Genomic DNA, 19,603 nt, shown 5'->3' on the forward strand with positions numbered 1-19,603 from the left:
ACACTCATTTATATGATCATGTATCAATAATAACATCTGTTATTACGACCCGTGCATTTTTTTGCACGGGTTTAAAACTACTTAGTTAAGTAAAAGTAGGTGATCATTGAACAAGATTAATTAAAAAAATACTCTCTCTAATCATAGGTTTTGAGTTTTGGCTACGAAAATTTTTGCCATTTAAATAGTTATCGGTTGTTGTGGAATATAGAGTCTGTTAGGAAGTTAGTTAGATATAACTAACTTGATTATACTTCACCTAACAAACTAGTATAAATACTCCAACGCTGTAACACATTGTTAATTAATTCAGAATATTCAGATTTACTTCTCTCTCTTCTTCTTCCTCTCATCTCTCTTATATTCATCATCATCATTACAGTTTAATCACCATGATCTGATTTCACTATAGTTCATATGGTATCAGTGGTATCAATCCTAAAAACGCTTCCGCAAACATAAACAAACATATTCATTGATAAATCTTTGAATCTTTATCTTCATATATTCATCACAAATCCAATAATCATCAATCAAATATGTCTCAACCTGAACCAGATTCTCTTTTTTCTCCGCTTGATGATCCTCTATTCTTGTCTCATACTGACCAGCCTGGATTGAAGCTTTCAGAAACAGTCTTTGATGGCTCTAATTTTTGCCATTGGCAGCGCGAGATCATTCAGGCTCTGCTTTCCAAGAAAAAAATTGGTTTTATTTCTGGAGAATGCATGCTTCCTGAGAAAACTGATAAGAGGTATAACGCCTGGATTCGTTGTGATATTTTTGTCTCTCGTTGGATTAAAAATTCTATGATCAAAACTTTACAAGATAATTTTCAATATACTCAGTCTTCTAAGCATCTGTGGTCTGAGTTAGTTGAACGATTTGGGCAATTGAATGTTCTTGAATTGTATCAGTTAAAGACAGAACTCGCCAATGTTAAACAAGAAAATGCCTCCTTGATAGATTACTATAGTAAGATTAAGGGTCTATGGGAGAACATAGATCATATGGATCCCGTCCCTCAATGTATTTGTGGCATCATAACTAAGTGTACATGTAATCTGTTGAAGAGATTGGTTGAAAGGGAAACACAATCGAAATTGATTCAATTGCTTATGGGTTTGCATGCTGGGTATGAACATGTTCAGTCGTCTCTCTTGTCTATGGAACCTTTGCCACCCATAAACAAAGCATTAGGTGTCTTGCAAAAGATAGAATGCCAGAAATCTATTAATGATAGTTATGGTTCTGCTGTTACTGAGAATGTTGCTTATGTTGCCAAGAAAAGGTTTAATGGTCATAAGACAGCTGAGGACAATAACAGAAACAAAAAATCTAAAGATAATTTTGGTCAGGCTGCAGTTGTTGGGCAGTTTGATAATCCACCTTGTGCTCAGTGTGGGAAGACAAATCATAAAACTGCAGACTGTTTTCAGCTACAAACATGTCTATTTTGTGAAATTAAGGGTCACATAATTGAGCATTGTTATAAGAGTAAGGCATGGAAAGCCAAACAAGCAAAGAAATCCAGTAATTCTGCTGAAACTGTCACACCAGCACCTCCACCACCAAAGACTGCCAGTAATGTTGAAGTTAGTCACAATCAGGATGCTGAGTATGCTGCAGTTTATGGTTCTGTTCCTTCTTGTGCTGGCCAGTATGGCAATTTTAATCCTTTTTACCCTACTTTATATGGTTACAATAATCCAATGGGTTCATTTCAAGCTTCTCAGATACCTTCTGCACCTGTTGATGCATCTGTTGCTTCTCAAGTTTCACCAGACATTGTGCAGGGCATTGTTGATTCAGTAACACACAAGGTTCTACAAGCTTTGTCTGAGAAGACTTCTTCTTCTAATTCTGATGGACCAGCTTCTCAACCTTTTAGTCATTTTGCAGGTATCACTCTTCCCTACTCTTATGCTAATTATGGGTCTTCCAATTATAAAGATTGGGTTATTGACACTGGAGCATCTGATCATATGACATCAGATATTTCCTTGTTGCATAATATTGTAGTTCTGTCCCATCCTTTGTTTGTTGCTTTACCTGATGGGACACTGAAACCAGTACATAAAACTGGGACAGTTTACTTAACTTCAGATATTATTTTGTTTGATGTCTTGCTTATACCTGATTTTCAACCTAACCTCTTGTCTGTTGGAAAATTGATAACCAGGTCTAACTTAACTGTCACTTTTTTACATGATGCTTGTTTATTTCAGGACCATTCAAGTAAAACTACTATTGCTTATGGTAAAAGATGTGGAGACTTGTACAAACTTAGAGTGTTCAATAATCACAATGCTTGTAATAATGCATCCTTTGTTCATTCTGTTAACAAAATAAATGTAGATTTATTTCATTCTAGGCTTGGCCATTCTTCTATTGAGAAGTTAAAACATGTACATCCTGCTACTATGAAGAATGTTAATAAATTGTTTTGTGAAACTTGTATTTTAGCCAAACATCATTCTTTGCCTTTTAATAGAAGTGCTTCACATGCTGTTAAATGCTTTGATCTTGTTCATATGGACTTGTGGGGACCATATAAACAGGCTGATAGGACTGGTGCACAGTCATTTCTTACCATTCTGGATGATTATTCCAGATGCACCTGGACCTTTTTAGTTCAGCAGAAAACTCAAGTTCCTAATTTGATAGTCAATTTTATAAATTTGGTTGAAACTTAGTTTAGTACCAAAATTAAAATAATTAGATCTGATAATGGCACTGAATTCTTTCAATCACAATGTAAAGATTATTTTGCTTCTAAAGGAATCATACATCAAAGAAGTATTGTTGGTCGTCCTCAACAAAATGGTAGGGTAGAGAGAAAGCATAGACATTTTTTGGAGACTGCTCGTGCTCTTAGGTTCCATGCTCACCTTCCTATTAGGTTTTGGGGGGATTGCTTACTTACTGCAACTTATTTAATAAACAAGATGCCTTCATCTGTGTTAGATTGGCAGACTCCTCATGAGTTATTATTTCACACTAAGCCTAGCTATGATGAATTGAGAGTGTTTGGCTCTCTTTGCTATGCCACTAAGCCTCCCACTGCTAGAGGCAAATTTATGCCTAAAGCTAAAAAATGTATCTTTCTTGGGTACCCTCCTAATCAGAAAGGATATAAGCTCTATGATTTAGAGTCACATGACACCTTTATAAATAGAGATGTCATCTTCTATGAGTTTTGTCTACCTTTTAAGACTACTGGTTCATCAGCAGTTCCTGCAATCAATGATTTCTTGACTGATCTTGATAGTATACAAGTGCCTACTTCTGCAATAACAAATAATATGCCAGATAATACAAAGGTTATTACATCTAGTACTCAAAAATCACAACATAATACTCCTTCTAGTACTGGAGATTTTTATGTACAGTCTGTTCCTGCATCTGGTTCTCCTCCAATCAGAAAGTCTAGTAGAAAAAGACAACAACCAGCAAAGTTGGTTGATTACCATTGTTCAACTGCTCTACATGCTGCTGTTATTCAGCAACTTCATGATGATTTTGATCCAAGCTATACAACATCATTGAATAATGTCATTCAAGAGTTTGAACCAAGTTATTACAATCGAGCTAGTCAGGATGCTAGATGGGTCACTGCCATGAATCAGGAACTAAGTGCTCTTAAGATAAATAATACATGGGAATTGACATCATTACCTGTTGGCAAGAAGGCTATAGGTTGTAAGTGGGTCTACAAAATAAAACATAAGGCTGATGGAACAGTAGAGAGGTTCAAGGCAAGGTTGGTTGCTAAGGGTTTTAATCAGGTTAAGGACAAGGACTACAAACACACCTTTTCCTCTGTCGCAAAGTTCACTACTGTCAGAACCTTACTTGCAGTAGCAGCTATTAGAAATTGGTCTCTTTATCAGCTAGATGTCAATAATGCCTTCTTACATGGCTATATTGATGAAGAAGTTTACATGAGAGCCCCTTTGGGTTACACTAAGGCTAAGAAAGGTCAAGTGTGTAAGATTATAAGGTCATTATATGGTTTGAAGCAGGCTTCTAGACAATGGAATCAAGAACTGACAAAAGTTTTGGTTAGTCATGGCTATGTACAATCCAAACAAGACTACTCTCTTTTTACTAAACATAATCCTTTAACCAATAATTTAGCCTTGGTTTTAGTGTATGTTGATGATATATTGTTGACTGGTGATGACCTGATTGCACTAGATACACTGAAGTCAGAACTGCATTCCAAGTATACTATTAAGGACTTGGGTGAGATGAGGTATTTTTTAGGCTTGGAGATTGGAAGGAATGCTTCTGGTATAATGTTGAATCAGAGGAAGTATGTTTTAGACATCATTAAAGATGCAGGGTTTGAAGATTGTAAAGCTGCTTCATTTCCTATGCAAAAGGGACTCAAGTTAGCTATTGATCAAGGAGAGTTATTGACTAATCCTGAGGTATACAGAAGACTTATAGGCAGGTTGCTATACTTGAGTCTGACAAGGCCTGACATTGCTTACAGTGTACAGCACCTTAGTCAGTTCCTTAGCCAGCCACGGGAACCACATTATCAAGCTGCACAACATCTTCTTAAATACTTGAAAGGCACTGTCAACGCTGGTTTATTTTATTCCTCTACTGCCTCCCTTAGTTTGCAAGCATATAGTGATGCAGATTGGGGTTCGTGTGCATCTAGTTGCAGGTCTTTAAGTGGTTACTGCATTTTCTTAGGAAATTCCTTGGTCTCTTGGAAAACTAAGAAGCAGGTCACAGTTAGCAAGAATTCTGCTGGAGCCGAATACAGAAGCATGTCCTATACTACAAGTGAACTAGTGTGGTTGGTTGGATTACTCAAAGATTTCAAAGTTGACATCAAGCTTCCCATTCCGTTATATTGTGACAACAAAGCTGCTCAGCACATTACATTAAACCTTGTCTTCCATGAAAGAACTAAACACCTCAACATTGACTGTCACTTTGTTAGAGACAAGCAATTGGAAGGGTTTCTCTACACTAAGCATGTCAGGACAGGTTTACAGCTTGCAGATGTGATGACAAAAGCACTTGGCAGACAAGAACATCATTTCTTTGCTGCAAAGCTAGGACTCAAGCTGTATCAAGATTATCCATCTTGAGGGGGGGATGTGGAATATAGAGTCTGTTAGGAAGTTAGTTAGATATAACTAACTTGATTATACTTCACCTAACAAACACTACTACAAAACTCGTTATGGACATCAGTTGATGGACATCTGATTATTTAGAAAACTGATGTACAAATTATACACATCAGTTGTTTGCAAAAAACTGATGTACTTATAATTATATGTACATCAGTTGTGTTACAAAACTGATGTCCATTATTTCTGATTTTAATGGACATGGGATTTTAACAAAGCCCATGTCTATATGATAATCAAGTACATCGTGCATAAAATTTAACCGATGTACATATACAGTGAAAATTATAAGCGCGCAAAATATTTCCCTCACCGCCCTATCACTTGTATAATTTCAAGTATGTATAATTAAAAAAAATCATTTTTAATAAACCTAATAATCCCTAGCTCATCGTCATACAATTCATACCTTCATCCTCCCTCATATCATCGTCTCAGTATACAATTCATACCTTCATCCTCCATCAAATTCATCAAATTTATTCACCAGGCGCTCATCGTCAACCACCCTGTGCTGTTATCTCGCGCTGTCATCCCTCACCATAATTAGGTGTTTTTCGATCTTTTTTACTAAAGGCTTAATTTTTTGTTAATTTGATCAATTTACTACATGTATGTTTGGATTTTGTCATTTGTGTGATATGTTTTCAATTTTAATTGAAGAATAAATTATGGGTTTTTAATAAAATCTGGGTTTATGCTTAATAAAATTGTAGTTTTGATAATCAAATTGGGGGTTTATGCTGATACCTATTAATTATTTCAAATTGGGGGTTTATGCTTTGGGTGAGATGTTACCGTATGCAATTTTGATCAATTTATTGCATGCATGCCTGATTAATCGATTGTTAGAAGTGTTTTTTTTTTTTTTTTTGGTACATATGCTTTGGGTGAATTTACTGCATGCTGATACCTATCAATTTTGATCAATTTATGCTTTGGGTCAGATGTTAGAAGTGTTAGGCGAAGTGTTAGAAGTGTGCAATTTTGATAGGCCAACTATTTAGACTGCGGCAGTAGTATGGATTAAGAAAATCACCAGTTTAGCTGTTCAGTCATCCTCCTCATGCCAATTTTGATGCACTTAGTAGCTGTTCAGTCAATAGCATTGACAGTTACTGCCAATTGCCTGACTGCAGGATTTTGATGTGCATCAAATTATCAGTTGAGTGTTAGAAGCTAAGTGTTAGAAGTGTGCAATAATTATCATCAGTGGATTGTTAATTATGGAGTTGATGTTAAGTATTTAGCTGATTAATGCCTGAGTTTTGAATTATTCGTCCTGAACTTTTCAATAATAACCTTTTAACCTTATAAACTATCGCAGTGGATCTTGAATATATACGGAGATTGGGAATATGGATCGTGACTGGATGTTTGTTGACCGTTTGGACCCTAGATATAGGAAAGGGGTTGAACATTTTGTTAGACTTGCTATTAATAATACGGAGAATGTTGAAGAAATTTATTGTCCATGTGTTAAATGTGGGAATAATGTGTATCTTGATTCTGAAGAATTGAAAAGTCACCTCTTATGTAATGGTATTGACAAAAGTTATACAAGGTGGATTTGGCATGGGGAGGATGTGTTGCCTACCTTGAGTAGTAATTTAGAGGATGATAGCGACATTGAGGGAGATGATTTTGATAAAAATTTCGATCGAGTAGACGACCTGATTAATGATTTGAAGAAATCCACTGAAGACCCCACACAAGTAGAGATGTTTGATAGGCTAGCTGGTGATGCAATTAAACCCCTATACCCAGGTTCAAGTTTGACACGCCTATATGCAACTTTAAAATTGTATAGTTTAAAGGCGAAAAATGGATGGAGTGATAAAAGTTTCACAAGTTTGCTTCAGTTGTTGAGTGAGATTTTACCAGATGGCAATGAACTCCCTAAGCGTACCTATGATGCTAAGAAAATTTTGTGTCCAATGGGAGTTGATTATGTAAAGATACATGCATGTCCTAATGATTGCATTTTGTATCGAAAAGATTATAAAGATTTAAACGAATGTCCAAAGTGTGGGGCTTCACGTTACAAATTAGAAAAAAATTCCAAAAAAAATATTGGGGTCCCAGCTAAAGTCTTGTGGTATCTTCCAATTATCCCAAGATTTAAACGAATTTTTGCAAATGTAAAAGATGCAAAAAACTTAATTTGCATATTTGAAGGTAGAATTTGGATGACAAAATTCGTCATCCGGTGATTCAACATAGTGGAAAACAATAGATCATTTGTTTCTGAATTTGGATCGAGGCTAGAAATTTAAGGCTTGGACTTTGTCTGATGGTATGAATCCGTTTGGTAGTCTAAGTAGTCGGTGGAGCACATGGCCGGTTTTGCTAACAATTTATAATCTCCCTCCTTGGTTATGCATGAAGCGTAAATATCTTATGTTGTCACTACGATTTGGGGCCTAAGCAACCTGGAAATGATATAGATGTTTACCTAGAACCCTTGATTGATGATTTCAAGTTATTATGGGATGAAGGGGTAGAGGTATATGATGCTTATCATGGTGAGACTTTTAACTTACGTGCCATGATATTTTGCACCATTAATGATTTCCCGGCTTACGGCAACCTCTCTGGTTTATCTTGTGAAAGGGGCTAAAGCGTGTCCAATTTGTGAGGAGGATACAATTTCTGACCGTTTAGTTCATGGGGAAAAGAATGTGTACCTTTGTAATCGAAGATTGCTCCGCCGGTCACACCCTTATAGAAAAAAATGAAGCCTTTTAATGGGAAACAAGAACTTAGAAACCCTCCAAAGATTTTAAGTGGGAGAGAGGTTTATGAAAAAGTGAAAAACATTGAAAATAATTTTGGAAAACCATATAAGAAGCCAAGTAATGGGACCTTATACAAAAAGAAGTCCATATTCTGGGATTTACCATATTGGAAGCATTTGTCCGTGAGACATTGTATTGATGTCATGCACGTGGAGAAAAATGTGTGTGATAGCCTCATTGGCACACTTCTCAACATCCCTGGTAAAAGTAAGGATGGTGTCAAAGCTAGAGAAGATATGGTCGCACAAAAGATACGACCAGAATTAGCACCACAAATTAGAGGTTCAAGAACCTATTTACCCCCAGCTTGTTTTACTTTGTCACGAAAGGAGAAAAAAAGTGTGTGTGAATGTTTACATGGGGTGAAGGTTCCGTAAGGCTATTCATCTAACATTAGAAATCTTGTGTCTTTGAAAGAGTTAAAACTGGTAGGCTTGAAATCACATGATTGTCACACTTTAATGCAACAATTACTTCTAGTAGCTCTTCGTGGAGTTCTGCCTAATCATGTTCGAGGAGCTATTACTAGACTTTGCTATTTTTTCAATGCAATATTTAGCAAAGTTGTTGACTCAGATACCTTGAATACATTACAACGAGATGTTGTTATAACTATGTGTGAACTTGAGATGTTTTTTCCTCCTTCCTTTTTCAATATAATGCAGCATTTAATAGTACATTTGGTGAGAGAAATTAAAATTTGTGGACCAGTATTTTTAAGAAATATGTATCCATTTGAGCGATATATGAAACCCTTAGGCGGCTACGTAAGAAACCAAAATAGGCCAGAAGGGTGCATGATTCAGGGGTATGTGGCAGAAGAGGCGCTAGAGTTTGTAACTGACTACCTGTCAGATGTTGAATCTATTGGCCTCCCGACATCTCGACACGAAGGAAGAATTGAGGGACAAGGTACGCTGGGAAAAGCCGTAGTCACTATTAACCGAGATACCCTTGACCAGGCACAATTCTATATTCTCCAACACATGGTCGATGTATATCCGTATTTAGAGAAGCATCAAACCCTTCTAAGTGCACAAAATCCTTCTAAGGGAGAAAGGTGGTTAGCAATGGAGCATAATCGATCATTTCTTAAATGGTTTACTAATGAAGTAGACATTGAGCTGGAAAACGACCGTGAGAAAGTATCCGAGGAAGTAAGGTGGTTAACCCATGGACCTAGTTTGAACGTGTTATCTTATCAAGGTTATGACATCAATGGGTATTCATTCTACACTAAGGCTCAAGATGATAGAAGTACTATGCAAAATAGTGGAATAGCTTTGATGGCCATGTCAATGAGTGTTGCTAGTGTAACACCCGCGAATTTCCTATTTTGACATTTAAAATTTATTAAACCGTTTGATTACTTTATTTTATAATTTTGGATTATTCAATTTGATTAATTTTATCTCAAACGCGATTTTTATAAACGTATTATATAAAAGCTCATTTTTATAAAAATACGTACGATTAAATTATATCTTAAAGGCATGATTTATATAATAATATATGTATACGTATTTTTGGTCGGATAATAATAGTGACAGTAATAATATTAGTTTCCGTCTCAAGTTAAAATAAACTCGAGACCTTATTCCGTCTAGCTATAGACCGTCACATTTCACTGTCACCGAGCTTTAACTGGACCAATCAAAACCAACAACACATTCACCTACCTATACTCCACTTTTAAAATATCTCCTATTAATATTTATATATTATTATATATATTATTATTATTATTATTATTATCATTTGTTGTGGTGATGGTTGACCCGTCCCCACCCCCTCTCCCTTTCTTCTTCCTTTTTTTTTCCCTGCGAAAAACACACACACAGAAACCTTCAACCACCATTTCTAGTCGACCCTTCAATTTCCGATCCCGCCTTCATTCCTCAACCAATTTTCATAAAACTTACTCCATTAGCTTCCCCTCCTCATTCTCCTTCTTCCTATATAAAAAAGAACCAAGCTTTCATCCGGTTTCATTTCGGCCGTCTTTCAAGGATGCGGTTTTTGGAGCTAATCTCTTCCATTTTGGGTTTAGAATCACCCTTGGACGGTTCCTTGGACTTTAAGAGATCAAAAACAGGCAACGGTGATAGGTTACTCGACAAAATGTCGAGATTTCGTCTTACCCATCGTTTTCATGCTCTTACGTTTTAAAGCTGGAGTCTTTTTTATTTTCTTACTTGTATGCTTGAATTTATTGCGTTAATTCCATCTTAAATCGTGTTCTCACTAGTGTCGAATTGTGACTCGTTGTTGCTGCCCAAAATCGTGAGATTTAGGACTGGAAAATGGCCTAATACTCGGTATGTGTGGTCTCTAGGGCCCCTCTTGAGCTTACTTTATACTTGTGAACATCCGTCTTAAACCCGCTTCAAATGCTGTCTTAGTTTAGCCCAACCTAGGACTGTTTTATGCGCGAGGCTGGAGTAACTCGAGCCATGTCGTGCTCTGTCTTTTTGGGGACGGTTTTATGCGACTGTTGTGTAACTAAATGTGCTGGTTTTGGGACCGTTTGATGCTGGTTTTAGGACAGTAAAATGCTATTGGTGGGACGGGTTTCATGTGCAGGTTTTGAGACAAGTATATGTCGAGGTTGGAGACGGGTTATACGCATTTCTGAGTCTGTTCGGGACGGGGTGTGAGGACCGAGGTTGGGCTATTACGACTTCGTTCTAGGATAGAGATGGACTGGTGTGACATAATTTTATGGGTAGGAACTGGGATTGTTTTGACTCGGGTTGGGGCAGAAACATAGGCTGTTTTGGGACGGAATGTAGCATTTTTAGGTGCTGCACGCGGCTGTTTCAACGACCTATTTTGATGGTGTTTGTGGTCTGTTTTCGTGTTCGGTTTTGGGTAGAGGCAGGGGTTGTCCACAGCCCGTGTTGCGGGTTGGTCATGGCTAGTTGTGAGTCGTGTATAAATTACATACAAATGACACCCTGGAGTCGTGTTTGGGTACTGTCCAAAAGGGTCTTTGAGTCGTGTTTAAGGGTTACCCAAGTTGTCCCTTGAATCGTATTAACGGCTTGTTGGCGCTAGTTTGGTTTGTTTTTATTATTTATATTTCCGTCTCGTGTTTTAAATAGCGTGATTCGCTAAATATCGTTCTTTTACAAGTTTATTTGGTTGGACTCGTTTGTCTTTGCTTGTTGGGCTCAATTGATTTTAATTGTTGGGTTCACTACCTTTAAATCCTTGGGCTCACTATCATCCAATTATTAGGCTCACTATATTTCTTTTGTTGGACTTATATGATAAAATGATTTAGACCAACCTCATGTTTTGTAGTAGGCCCATGAAGAAGGCACTTGTGTGGGTTTCCATTTTAACCCGTAAATTTTGCATGATGTAAACTATCCATTACCACTTGTTATATTTTATTTATTTTATTTAACCGGCATGATAAATTATAAAATGAGATATTTATTTGCATAAGACAAGTATGAGATATTTATTGTTAAATGGTTATTTGTGAAGAGTCATATTCTTAATAACGTCTTGAATTGTTCTATTATGAGAGTCTCGGTCCTATCGGATACTAGGGGTGAGTTATAAGCCCTCTAGTTGCGATATGATCGTCGGGATTGATGTTACCATCTGTACTCACGGTGAGATGCAAGCCATAAGTATGAGTGTGACATTAATAATCCCGTCCCATGTACTTGTTTGTTGTACTTGTTTATTCTATTCAACCGGCATGTATAATTATGAAATGAAATGTTTATTTATATGTTACAGGCATGAAAAGGTTATTATAAATAATTACTTATAAGAGTCGTATTCTTGCAGAAATGCCATATTACCATCGTTTATGCTTGACATACATTTTTGCCCTGCTTGTTCTGTTCTGGCAAGCACGCGTTTGACCTACTCGTCTTTGTTGCAGCGAGTACGGTTTTGGCCTACTTGTCTTTGTTCGGCAGAAGTACGGCTTTTGGCCACTGTCTTTGTTACGGCAAGTGAGTCTTATCTTAGTCTTTCCGCCACTTTCGTCTTTGTTCAGCGATTAGGGTACTCGGTCTCCTTAGTAGTCGAGTCTTGGGTGCGTGCTGTGCTGGCGCACGTCGAATCGGGATGTACACCCGAGAATCTGCAGATTTAGACTAGGACCGTATTATTATCGTAGTCCTACCCGGGGAAATTATAGTCTAAGAGTAATAAATGTCCTGCATTATTTGGATGGTTACTTTGGTCATATCTCCTTAAAATACGTGCTCGTGGCTAAGTGGTCGTGTCTGTTATCTTGTCTTTCATATTATTTAATTGTCTCACATGAATAGTTTAACCGTTATCATGTTAATGTTGATTTATCTTGTTCCATCTCATTTAATCACCATGTTTAAACATAAACTTGATATCCATATTTTTGTAAGAGTCTTACATGGCTTACCTGTTTTAGTTCTTTGTTATGTTTGTTTCGACATTTTGTGGCTGGGAGAACCTTGAGTTACTCCCCACTGACTGTGGCGTTCATGTTTACATGAATGACAGGTATTAGTAATGCATTCATGGGGTGATTACATGTGTGAGCTAGCGAGCACTTCGGCCTAGTAGTTGGTTTATTAGGATTGTTTTGACCTACCTTTTATTGTATTGTCATTCGAGGGATATATTTTCCCACACCTCGACTATCACGTTTGTATAATTTTAAATCTTTATTTCCGCACTCTTTATTTATGTTTTGGATTTTGGTGAACCCGCGCTTTAAATTTTAAAAGTTTTCAAAATCTCACAAATTTCCGCTTTAATTTATTAGTTATATTTTCCGCTTTATAGCGGGGGTTCACAATTGGTATCAGAGCCTATGTTGCTCCCGACGCACACACGTGTACCTCAAATTTAAATATGAACTTGACCTTGAATAATGAATGAGAGATGGGTAGACTTAAGGACCTAAGGTGGTAGTCTGTATTGTGTTTGCTCTTTGTTAGGTTCTAACATGTTTGTTGATTGTCATTTAATAATTGTTGTGCCCGTGGATCAACAACCGTAAACTTACCAATGTGGTGATCAAGATTTGGTGCCTATTGCTGAGGATTGAAGATTCGTTCAACCTTTGAAGAATGCTTCTACTTCTTCGAAGATGTTTCTCATTCTTTGTGTACCTTGCTCTGTTCTTCACTTCTTAATGCTTATTCATTCTTCTAAATCCTCTTTTCTTTTTCCTTGTAAGTCACTCTTGTATTTCCTAACTTGTCCTTTGTTCCTTACTTATCCTTCCTTAACGCCCTTTTGATAGTACTCTTTCTTTTGAGGAATGTTGACCTTGGTTGAAAAACTTGTTTTTTGAGGAGATTGTTTGTGTTTGACCTTTAATCCTGGTTTTGAGAGGATTGATGTTGGAAAGACTTAGGTAGTGTGATGAGACATACTTGATGGTTCTTATACCTAGATCCTCGATAGAGTGAGTATATTTGTTTGGTGGATTTTGTGTGTCAAGTGTGAGTTGCATTGGTTACTAAGGTTATAGAACCTGGCTTTGTTGTTTATGTTTGGGATACTAGTGCTTAATACTTGACCTAAGATGGATGAAATTGAATGGTGGATTTGAGGATATAGGATTGACTAAGTAAGACGAGTTTGTGATTGGCTTTCGTAGTCGCTTTGGATATGAGGGTTTGATAATATAGATGTTACCATATGAGAAATGCTAATTGTGGGACTATTAGTTGGTTTAAGTGAGTGATATTGATTACTACTTGAGGTATAGTATGAGAGTGAGAATAAGCTACAATATTGGAAACTCTTAGCGCTTGTTTTAGTAACTAGAAAAGGATAATGGTATGGTTGACGCCAAATGTTAAGTTAAAGGACATAGTTTCAATCTATGGTATTAAAATGTGGAAAGTATGAGGTGATAAAGCGTTGTTACAACTAAGACCTTGTATTTTGGGAACTCGATGGTGAGTAAAACTCTAGGATATCAGATTTGAAAGAAAACATTCGTATTGGGATTTTTGATCGAGAGTTTTACTTTTGAGAAACCTATGGTTGACACTAGTTGGATATGAGTATAGCTTTGTTGGAAGTTTTGACCTTGATCTTGTGGAAGTTGTTTGTGGATGTTTTGGGATTGGAGTGATGAAATCACACTTATAGTAGAGTACCTTGTTTCAAGGGATAGCTTAAAATGAAGTAACATGAGTAATTTGAGGAAACCCTTGGGAGTGTTTTGATTATAAGTTTTGTGGTTAGGAAGTTTTCGGAACCGCTTAGGATGATGTTGTTGTTTGAGGTTTGAATATCTGGGGTTTCCTTGTTGTCCAATTTCTCTCTTCCTTGACCATAAGCTTTATCGTTCGCGCACCTCCTATTCTTTTGTTGTACTTCTCCTTTTGATTCGAGTCTAGAGACTTGTAAAAACTCCATCTTTGACATCCTTGTTGATCTGACTTCAATTCTTACTCCTAGGAAGTTCATCAAAGCTCTTTTGTTGGTTAAGTTCGAATCCTCCTAGCGTACTTTATAGTTATGATGTCTAAGTTACTTTTCATTTCATAAAATTTCTAAACATTTCAAGCTACCATTTTGATTCGTTGTTAAAAGTTTATTTACTTTTACAAGACCTTACCTATTTTAAAGGTTTGAAAATGAAAGTTGATTTAGTTCTCTATTTGTTCTTTGAGTATAGACTTCTTTATCATTATTTTAATTGCTAAACCCGAAATTTCTTTAAATCTTATCCAATTTCGGTTAACTTTGATCTGTTTATGACTTCTTGGTGAAAGTTTAATGTTATATTTTCAAGAATTTGACTCCCTTTTTAGTTTAAAGGTGGAACTTCTATTTCTATTTTTGGCTCTTGCAAGAGAACATTTGAGTAAATTACCTATCTCTTTTGATTTTAACGTTGATCGGATGATAGAACTCGTTATTAGAGACGTTTAATAACTTGTTCTACGCTTGTCGGCGAATGATTTTGTTTTAAATTTGTCTTTGACTTGGAAGGTTAGCGTTCTTGTGTGCACGACAAGAGCGATTTCGTTCCATGAATGAGACTTATACTTTTGACAGCTCTTCATTAATGTTTCGGAAAGTATTTGGATTTTTGATTTATACAACTAATTTAATTTTCGATCGGGTTCTGTCGGAAACTGTATTTGAAACTTTTGAAAGAATTTCGATTCTTACGATAAGTAACCTTTTAATGTTTTGGTTACCAACTTTAAAAGTTCAGTTTTATTTTATAACCTTTCTTTTCTACCTTCAAGTTTCGAGGACGAAACTTTTTAAAAGATGGGGTGATTGTAACACCCGCGAATTTCCTATTTTGACATTTAAAATTTATTAAACCGTTTGATTACTTTATTTTATAATTTTGGATTATTCAATTTGATTAATTTTATCTCAAACGCGATTTTTATAAACGTATTATATAAAAGCTCATTTTTATAAAAATACGTACGATTAAATTATATCTTAAAGGCATGATTTATATAATAATATATGTATACGTATTTTTGGTCGGATAATAATAGTGACAGTAATAATATTAGTTTCCGTCTCAAGTTAAAATAAACTCGAGACCTTATTCCGTCTAGCTATAGACCGTCACATTTCACTCTGTACCGACTTTAATCTGGACCAATCAAAAACCAACAACACATTCACCTACCTATACTCCACTTTTAAAATATCTCCTATTAATATTTATATATTATTATATATATTATTATTATTATTATTATTATCATTTGTTGTGGTGATGGTTGACCCGTCCCCACCCCCTCTCCCTTTCTTCTTCCTTTTTTTTCCCTGCGAAAAACACACACACAGAAACCTTCAACCACCATTTCTAGTCGACCCTTCAATTTCCGATCCCGCCTTCATTCCTCAACCAATTTTCATAAAACTTACTCCATTAGCTTCCCCTCCTCATTCTCCTTCTTCCTATATAAAAAAGAGCCAAGCTTTCATCCGGTTTCATTTCGGCCGTCTTTCAAGGATGCGGTTTTTGGAGCTAATCTCTTCCATTTTGGGTTTAGAATCACCTTTGGACGGTTCCTTGGACTTTAAGAGATCAAAAACAGGTAACGGTGATAGGTTACTCGACAAAATGTCGAGATTTCGTCTTACCCATCGTTTTCATGCTCTTACGTTTTAAAGCTGGAGTCTTTTTTATTTTCTTACTTGTATGCTTGAATTTATTGCGTTAATTCCGTCTTAAATCGTGTTCTCACTAGTGTCGAATTGTGACTCGTTGTTGCTGCCCAAAATCGTGAGATTTAGGACAGGAAAATGGCCTTATACTCGGTATGTGTGGTCTCTAGGGCCCCTCTTGAGCTTACTTAATACTTGTGAACATCCGTCTTAAACCCGCTTCAAATGCTGTCTTAGTTTAACCCAACCTAGGACTGTTTTATGCGCGAGGCTGGAGTAACTCGAGCCGTGTCGTGCTCTGTCTTTTTGGGGACGGTTTATGCATTTGTTGTGTAACTAAATGTCTTGGTTTTGGGACCGTTTGATCTTGGTTTTAGGACAGTAAAATGCTATTGGTGGGACGGGTTTCATGTGCAGGTTTTGAGACAAGTATATGTCGAGGTTGGAGACGGGTTATACGCATTTCTGAGTCTGTTCGGGACGGGGGTGTGAGGACCGAGGTTGGGCTGTTACGACTTCGTTCTAGGATAGAGATGGACTGGTGTGACATAATTTTATGGGTAGGAACTGGGATTGTTTTGACTCGGGTTGGGGCAGAAACATAGACTGTTTTGGGACGGAATGTAGCGTTTTTAGGTCTTTGCACGCGTCTGTTTCAACGACCTATTTTGATGGTGTTTGTGGTCCTGTTTTTCGTGTTCGGTTTTGGGTAGAGGCGGGGTTGTCCACGCCCGTTTTGCGGAGTTGGTCATGGCTAGTTGTGAGTCGTGTATAGGGAAATTTGTACAAATGACACCCTGGAGTCGTGTTTGGGTACTGTCCAAAAGGGTCTTTGAGTCGTGTTTAAGGGTTACCCAAGTTGTCCCTTGAATCGTATTAACGGCTTGTTGGCGCTAGTTTGGTTTGTTTTTATTATTTATATTTCCGTCTCGTGTTTTAATTAGCGTGATTCGCTAAATATCGTTCTTTTACAAGTTTATTTGGTTGGACTCGTTTGTCTTTGCTTGTTGGGCTCAATTGATTTTAATTTTTGGGTTCACTACCTTTAAATCCTTGGGCTCACTATCATCCAATTATTAGGCTCACTATATTTCTTTTGTTGGACTTATATGATAAAATGATTTGGACCAACCTCATGTTTTGTAGTAGGCCCATGAAGAAGGAACTTGTGTGGGTTTCCATTTTAATCCGTAAATTTTGCATGATGTAAAATATCCATTACCACTTGTTATATTTTATTTATTTTATTTAACCGGCATGATAAATTATAAAATGAGATATTTATTTGCATAAGACAAGTATGAGATATTTATTGTTAAATGGTTATTTGTGAAGAGTCATATTCTTAATAACGTCTTGAATTGTTCTATTATGAGAGTCTCAGTCCTATCGGATACTAGGGGTGAGTTATAAGCCCTCTAGTTGCGATATGATCGTCGGGATTGATGTTCTCATCTGTACTCACGGTGAGATGCAAGCCATAAGTATGAGTGTGACATTAATAATCCCGTCACATGTACTTGTTTGTTGTACTTGTTTATTCTATTCAACCGGCATGTATAATTATGAAATGAAATGTTTATTTATATGTTACAAGCATGAAAAGGTTATTATAAATAATTACTTATAAGAGTCGTATTCTTGTAGAAATGTCATATTACCATCGTTTATGCTTGACATACATTTTTGCCCCCGCTTGTCTTTGTTACGGCAAGCACGCGTTTGACCTACTCGTCTTTGTTTCGCGAGTACGGTTTTGGCCTACTTGTCTTTGTTACGGCAAGTACGGCTTTTGGCCACTGTCTTTGTTACGGCAAGTGAGTCTTATCTTACTCTTTCCGCCACTTTCGTCTTTGTTCGGCGATTGGGGTACTCGGTCTCCTTAGTAGTCGAGTCTTGGGTGCGTGTTGTGCTGGCGCACGTCGAATCGGGATGTACACCCGAGAATCTGCAGATTTAGACTAGGACCGTATTATTATCGTAGTCCTACCCGGGGAAATTATAGTCTAAGAGTAATAAATGTCCTGCATTATTTGGATGGTTACTTTGGTCATATCTCCTTGAAATACGTGCTCGTGGCTAAGTGGCCGTGTCTGTTATCTTGTCTTTCATATTATTTAATTGTCTCACATGAATAGTTTAACCGTTATCATGCTAATGTTGATCTATCTTATTCCATCTCATTTAATCACCATGTTTAAACATAAACTTGATATCCATATTTTTGTAAGAGTCTTACATGACTTACCTGTTTTAGTTCTTTGTTATGTTCGTTTCGACATTTTGTGGTTGGGAGAACCTTGAGTTACTCCCCACTGACTGTGGCGTTCATGTTTACATGAATGACAGGTATTAGTGATGCATTCATGGGGTGAAGACATGTGTGAGCTAGCGAGCACTTCGGCCTAGTAGTTGGTTTATTAGGATTGTTTAGACCTACCTTTTATTGTATTGTCATTCGAGGGATATATTTTCCCACACCTCGACTATCACGTTTGTATAATTTTAAATCTTTATTTCCGCATTCTTTATTTATGTTTTGGATTTTGGTGAACCCGCACTTTAAATTTTAAAAGTTTTCAAAATCTCACAAATTTCCGCTTTAATTTATTAGTTATATTTTCCGCTTTATAGCGGGGGTTCACAGCTAGTGCTAAAGATAATACACTCGCTTATGATGCTCAGCCATATTTTGGGGTCATTAATGAAATTTGGGAGCTGGACTATGCTCAGTTTAGGATACCTGTTTTTCGTTGTATGTGAGTTGATCGTAATAAGGGTGTTCGAGTAGATGAGATGGGATTCACATTGGTAGATTTAGCACGTGAAGGATACAAATCGGAGCCATTCATTATGGCTAGTCAGGCCAAACAAATATTTTATATTAAAGATCCAGCGGATGAAAAGTGGTCGATTGTTCTTCATGGTAAGAAGAAATTTGTGGGTAAAGAAGTCATGGATGAAGTGGATGACGAATTGCCTCCTTTTTCTTTACGGATTGTTTGTCTTCTACCACTATCGAAGATAAGATGATTTTTATCTACGAGATGATCATGACGAAGGGTTATGGGAATAATAAACACGCTTATGCGAGAAGATGATTTTTATCTAGTTACTTTTTTTGATCTGTTTTGTAAAAAGGCGGAGCCGCTTATGTTTTTTTTTTTTTTGCACCCTCATATGTTTTGCTTGTTCCATTGTCTTTAGCAAGGACACATTGAAGTTAATTTATCGAATGCTCTTTCCCTCATAGTTTCCTCCATCATTTTAACATTACTTTATTTTTATACAAGTATAATTCTATCAAACCAAGTATCCTGCATTGTTTAACAATATAAATAATTTCTTGATGCAGGTCAGGATGTCTTCTTCCGCAATCGCGCGATTTACTCGCCCCTAAAAGAAAGAGCAAAAGCGTAGTACTTATGAAGGAATTGTGAAGATTACGTGATAAAGGGATAAAACTTGATGTTCAATTTGATGAAGTTGGTGAGCCAATTGATAAAATTGGTGCTAAGTATACGATTC

General features: G+C 36.7%; 1 protein-coding gene across 1 annotated transcript; it reads left to right on the top strand.

Annotated features, from left to right (window-relative positions):
• Positions 1-539: 539 nt before the first annotated feature.
• LOC141631167 (uncharacterized) lies at positions 540-2,696 on the top strand. Its single transcript, XM_074443873.1, has one exon. The coding sequence runs from the start codon at positions 540-542 to the stop codon at positions 2,694-2,696; it is 2,157 nt and encodes a 718-aa protein (XP_074299974.1).
• Positions 2,697-19,603: the final 16,907 nt, after the last annotated feature.

This window comes from Silene latifolia, chromosome Y, assembly GCF_048544455.1.
Source record: "Silene latifolia isolate original U9 population chromosome Y, ASM4854445v1, whole genome shotgun sequence".
NCBI classification, from domain to species: domain Eukaryota; kingdom Viridiplantae; phylum Streptophyta; class Magnoliopsida; order Caryophyllales; family Caryophyllaceae; genus Silene; species Silene latifolia.

Excerpts from the sequence above, each read along its gene's own strand:
- LOC141631167 (XM_074443873.1), top strand. The coding sequence starts at position 540 with ATGTCTCAACCTGAACCAGATTCTCTTTTTTCTCCGCTTGATGATCCT.